The sequence below is a fragment of the Lacerta agilis genome, chromosome 3, assembly GCF_009819535.1.
Source record: "Lacerta agilis isolate rLacAgi1 chromosome 3, rLacAgi1.pri, whole genome shotgun sequence".
NCBI classification, from domain to species: Eukaryota; Metazoa; Chordata; class Lepidosauria; order Squamata; family Lacertidae; genus Lacerta; species Lacerta agilis.
Window position 1 is genome coordinate 8760024 of NC_046314.1, and position 6000 is coordinate 8766023.

At 47.5% G+C, this 6000-nt stretch overlaps 1 protein-coding gene across 2 annotated transcripts in view; it reads left to right on the forward strand.

Annotated features, from left to right (window-relative positions):
• Nucleotides 1–5751, forward strand: part of SIL1 (SIL1 nucleotide exchange factor) — a 50470-nt gene extending 44719 nt beyond the window's left edge. For both annotated transcript variants that reach the window (XM_033142804.1, XM_033142803.1), the window contains 2 exons: nucleotides 178–342; nucleotides 4923–5751. In XM_033142804.1, coding sequence (XP_032998695.1) covers nucleotides 178–342; nucleotides 4923–5276 — 519 coding nt within the window. In that variant the 3' untranslated portion in view covers nucleotides 5277–5751. The remainder of the gene's footprint in view (nucleotides 1–177; nucleotides 343–4922) is intronic.
• The last annotated feature ends 249 nt before the right edge of the window (nucleotides 5752–6000 follow it).

Consider the following 6000-nt stretch of genomic DNA (forward strand, 5'->3'; position numbering starts at 1 on the left):
ACTCTGGGCTCTACGAATTCCCCAAAGCGAAACCGTGATGAAAATATAGACAAATTGTTTATTAGGGGCAAGGGAGGTGTCGGGGGGGGGGCGGGCCACATGCCGGAGGGGTTGTGCTGGAAAGCTTTTGGCAGGCCAGAAGCGCCTCAAACGCCCTGCGTTGTGTTTTGTTCCCAGGCTCTCTTTGCTTTGTCCTCCATGCTGCGGCAGTTCCCCTACGCTCAGCAGCAGTTCCTCAAGCTCGGAGGCCTTCAAGTGCTCCGGCACCTCTGCACAGAGAAAGGGACGGAGGTGTTGCGCATCCGCATTGTGACGCTTCTCTATGACTTAGTCGTGGAAAAGGTAAGCGGAGCTGTTGTGTGGGACAGATTGGCGGGTGTGCAGCGGGGATGGGCCGGGTGTCCCTGGAAGGAGAAATTCATCCAAACCCTCCTTTTAGCAGGGGGGGTGGGGGAAGAGAGAGAGAGAGAGGGAGAGAATGAGAGCTGTATCTTCCTCACTGCTGGAGTCGAAGAACTGGAACGGTGGAGCCCAGGAAGTGTGACGTCCTTCCATTGGCAGGTGGCTGCTCACCTGTCAGTAACCTGACACCACGACGGCATCAGGTGGCAACTTGCTAGAGTCTCCCTGTGGCGGAATAATGCCTGCTGATGATTCAGGTTCTTCATGGGTTAACCTATCACTCCCATGTTAGGTAGGTGTTCCCTGGGAGGCGGAGCTAGTTGGCATTCTAAAAGGAGGGGGAACAACCGTTAAAAGGCATTTGGGGGTTTGGCAGCTGGGGGGTGGAGGGTTAGAGAGAGAGAAAAGTGGAGGTTAGGCTTTGGGGAATGGGAGGAAAGGTCATTACCATTGCTAAAGGGATGCAGGAAATATTACAACAAAGCTGAATTACATGAAAAGAAGATTTGTACCAGTAATAACCCGAGACATCCATGTTTTCAAGTTACCTAATAAAGTTAAATGTGCTTAAATGTTCGCTGACTGTGGCAGTGGATCAGTACCTTAAGAGGTGTGACTAAGAGGAGAGAACAAAGCTTTCCTGGGGAAGAGGAGACCGTTTGCTTATTCTCCTGTCATACAGAGGGCTGGACAGTGAAGCCAAGTGTGCCACTTATTTGCCTAAAGGAGAGGCAAACTGCAGTAGTTGGGAACCCTGGTAGGGAGATCCCATAGGTAGCAAAAGGTTTTCAAATGTAGAGCCCTGAGGTACCCCCAGAGACAACTCCCATATGAACACTGAAGGATTCATCCTAGTTGTCAGTGAAACTTAGGGAGAGGCACGGTTGGGGAAGTATCTACAGGGGAGGGAATAGGATCTCTCACACTCCCCACCCCTGATCCATTTTCAAAATGATTCACCTAGCATCCCTTACAGGAATCCTGCAAGCTAGGGCATTATCACTGTCGTCGTCCCCCCCCGTCCCCCGCAAGAAGGTGTCTGGCTTCCCGCTGCTTGGCTTATTCGTACAAAGGCAGAAATTTCAAACGAAGTCTTCCAGAGTTGCAGCTCCGAATCTGATTGCTCAAACCTCGTGTGTCTCCCCTCTGGAAAAGGCAATTATCTTGCTCTGTATAGATGACTCACCATTACCCAGAATCTCTTTACAAGGGGAAACTTTGCAAAAGTCGTGGATGATTGCATTTGGCATGCCGCGATGCGGCAAGTTACAAATTGGAGGCCGTCCTCTGAATGCATTATTCTGTTTATTGAGTGCTTCCTTTTTCTAGAGCTCAGCAGTGTGAGATTTTCGTACATAGGCTTGTTTAGCGCTCAGATGGGGGAACCCTGTGGCCCTCCACATATGCGGTTGGACTCCCCAACCCACATTGCCCTCGGCCAGCATGGTGCAAAGGTCAGAATGATGGGAGATCAGCTGTAGAGCAAAGACTTATGGAGGACAGAAGGTTCCCCACTCCTAATTTAGTGCATGGCTGATATCTCCTGCTGGAAGTTTCATCCAATTCCTCAGCTGATGATGGAAGGAGATGAAGACTGTGTCTCAAGGTGCAGTAGAACCTGCCTATGTTCTGTTTAACCCAGTGTTCTTCAACCCCAGATGCTGTTGGACTACAACTCCCATCATCCCCAACCTCTGGCCCAGCTGGCTAGTGATGATGGGAGTTGTAGTCAAAGAACATCTGGGGACCCAAAGTTGAAGAACACTGGTTTAACCCATTGCAGATGAGCTTGGGCATGACTTACTTCCTCAAAAGCCATTGATGATGATGATGATAATAATAATAATAATAATAATAATAATAATAATAATAATTTTATTTATACCCTGCCCATCTGGCTGGGTTTCCCCAGCCACTCTGGGCGGCTCCCAACAGAGGACTAAAAACAGAATAAAACATCAAACATTAAAAGCTTCCCTAAACAGGGCTGCCTTCAGATGTCTTCTAAAAGTCAGATACTTGTTTTATTTCCTTGCCATCTGGTGGGAGGGTGTTCCACAGGGCGGGCGCCACTACCAAGAAGGCCCCGACACCCACCCGCCCCCTGCCCCCCTCAAAACAGTACTTCTGTCTTGTCAGGATTCAACCTCAATCTGTTAGCTGCCATCCATCCTCCGACCTCCTCCAGGCACTCACCCAGGACCTTCACCGCCTTCACTGTTTCTGATTTGAAAGAGAGGTAGAGCTTCGCCTTGCATTTCTGCGCATCAAATTCATGATATTGTTGTTGTTCAGTCGTTCAGTCGTGTCCGACTCTTCGTGACCCCATGGACCAGAGCACGCCAGGCACGCCTATCCTCCACTGCCTGCTGCAGTTTGGCCAAACTCATGCCAGTCGCTTCGAGAACACAGTCCAACCATCTCATCGTCTGTCATCCCCTTCTCCTTGTGCTCTCCATCTTTCCCAACATCAGGGTCTTTTCCAGGGAGTCTTCTCTTCTCATGAGGTGGCCAAAGTACTGGAGCCTCAACTTCATGATCTGTCCTTCTAGTGAGCACTCAGGGCTGATTTCTTTAAGAATGGATAGGTTTGATCTTCTTGCAGTCCATGGGACTCTCCAGAGTCTCCTCCAGCACCATAATTCAAAAGCATCAATTATTCGGCGATCAGCCTTCTTTATGGTCCAGCTCTCACTTCCATACATTACTACTGGGAAAACCATAGCTTGAACTATAGGGACCTTTGTCGGCAAGGTGATGTCTCTGCTTTTTAAGATGCTGTCTAGGTTTGTCATTGCTTTCCTCCCAAGAAGCAGGCGTCTTTTAGTTTCGTGACTACTGTCACCATCTGCAGTGATCATGGAGCCCAAGAAAGTAAAATCTCTCACTGCCTCCATTTCTTCCCCTTCTATTTGCCAGGAGGTGATGGGACCAGTGGCCACGATCTTAGTGTTTTTGATGTTGATGCTCAACATCAAATTCATGATATAGCAAGTAGGAAAGGCCAGGAGGGTGGGGTTGGGTGGCAGAGTTGACAAGTCTTGCGAAGGGCATCTGAGTGAGTGTGCTTTCCCCACACCTTGAGTCTCTCGGGTCTGAATGGTCACTTGGCTTTGCAGGATGCTGTACTGCTGTTCTGCTTGCCCTTTTGGGTTATGCACCCATTTCATTGCCTAGCATCCTGTTTTCTGCAGCTGCTGCAGACGTGACTGTGGCGTGCCGGTTACAGCGAGGCATCTCAGTAAGTCTTTAGCGCAGCCCAAGATGCGGGGGAGCATGGCATGTTCCCAGGGCGCGTTCCCCTATAATTTGGCTGATTTGACTCTGTTCCGATGGGTTGAGAAGAGCAATCTTCCTTAATGATAATATAGTAGTTAGGAGATCCTTGTGATTAAGATCTAATTAATGAAGCACATATATAGCAATTACCACAGGAGGCTGCCAAGTAAAAAACAACAACAGGAATGCTTAAAAAAAAACCCAACAGCACCCCAACCCCCTGAGTTTTGTGTCTCGCAGCACCGTGGTGTAAGCAACCCTTTTACTGCACATGCCAAGACAGATGGCCGGCCAGCCGGCCGTGCCAACACGGGAGCCTTGCCGATGGAGCTCAGCTTCTTGGCTGCGTCCACATTGATTTTTCCTGTGGAAGAAGAAGAGCAATTTCCTCTTGGACTACCACTGTGGTAGCCCTCATCTAGCAGGGGGAGCTTGATAATTGTACAGCATAACAGGTTTTTTTTTAGGGGGGTTGTGTGGAAAAAGCCTGCTTCCTCCTTTTTCTTCACACCTAATTGCTGCCGCTTCCTCGTGGAAGCAACAGAAGGATGAAATAGATCGGACTCGGGACTCGGCTGCACTGGCAAAGAAAAAGCGCTTTATATGCGTTGTATATGCATTATAGCACTGTGACACCAGATGGCGCTTTGGAGTTCCGTTTTTGCCAACCCGATTTCTCGTGCAAAGTTTTACAACGCGTTTAACTGAAACACTTCTTTCATGTGTCTAGATGCAGCCTGGGTTGCAACCAGCTTCTGGTCTGGTCGATTTCAATCCTTAGAGGAGCTTCTCCTTTCCTTTAAGGGCTACAGGAGACTAGGAATCCACATCCGTGGATGTTTGCAAACTAGATTTCAAAAAAGCAAAAGGCCCCGTAATAACAAAACTGCTAGCACATTTGCAAAACGAAGCAGCGTCCGAGGCGGTTGAAATAAATAAATAAAAAAGAGAAGCCTTTTTCGGACTGTTTAAAGAAATATTATAATACGACAAATTCGCGAGCAGGATTTGAAACATGAGCGACAGAAGGAATGAGAGAATGCAGCATTGCAGAAGGGGGGTGGGGGGTGGGAAAAGAAATTAAAACACCACCGAAAATGGGATGGGAATTTGGAAAAAGACGGATTTATGTAGGGAAGTATGTTATGTTAAGCTTTTGAAAAATTAATAAAAGTTTATTACCAAAATAAAATAGAATAAATGAAAGTGCAGGATAATAATTTTGATGAACTTTCTTGCAGCTTTCGCTCAAGGACTCTCCGGATGACGACGACCAGTTCCGGGAGAGAGCCCAGCAGTACAGCCAAGTGATCTTGCTCCCAGCCATTGTGGAACAAGGCTGGTGCGGGATAATTTCTAACCTCCTGAGGATGCCAGAGCACGATGCCAGGGAGAAGGTTTTGAAGACCGTGCATGTGCTGCTAGCTTCCTGCAGGGACAGCTACAAAGCAGATCACAGCCTCAGCCATACACTGAGCCTCCTTCGCCGAGAATACGAAGTGCTGGCGGCAGACGAACAAAAGGAAGGAGAAGATGATGGCTATTTTAAGGAACTCCTTAGCTCTATAAATAGCCTGGACCAGCAGCTGAAATGAAGACTTTACCCGTAGCCTTGCTGAGACGTAAAGGTTCGCTGGTAAATTTGGGGACGTTGCACAGAATAAACCGTTGAACAAACCTTTTTGGCTTTGTGCAGTCCCTTAGGTGGCAAGTAAGCCCATAACGCTCATTACAGAGCCAAGACTAGCTTCGTATTTGATGGCGTGATTTATTTCTGGAAATCGCCGGAAGAAGCGGATCTAAGGTTTCCCTGCAGTCGCCGTCTGCAAAAAGAATGAGCCTCCCTTATCCCCCACGCATTTCAAAACGACTCTCTGAAGGGGAAATGGTCTTTACAAAGAAGTTCAGCCAGCGCATGGAGTTGGTTTGAGCAAGTCTTCTGCCTTAGTCACGTCAATAATAGAAATATTTTTAGAATGTGAGAATTAAGAGGGACGAGTGTATCCTACTCTCTTTCTTATTTGGAAAGGCAACTTCCTGTGAAAAAAAGATTTTACTCAAAATGTGCAAGATGCTTTCATTTACTGTTGTCTTTTTCCTGTGTATTTTCGAAGCCGGTTTCAACTTTCCGGTTATTGTCCGCATGGTAGTTCCGTTGTTAAAAAACATTCTTCATTGGTTCCAACACTAATTTTGATCTTCCAGCTGCAGGAGATGTGCTCTGCCAATCTTAAGATGTGCTCTGCCAATTCTTCTTAAATAAATTTCTATATTGCCCTTCATTCAAGGATCACAGGGCAGTTTGCAACATAAAAACAC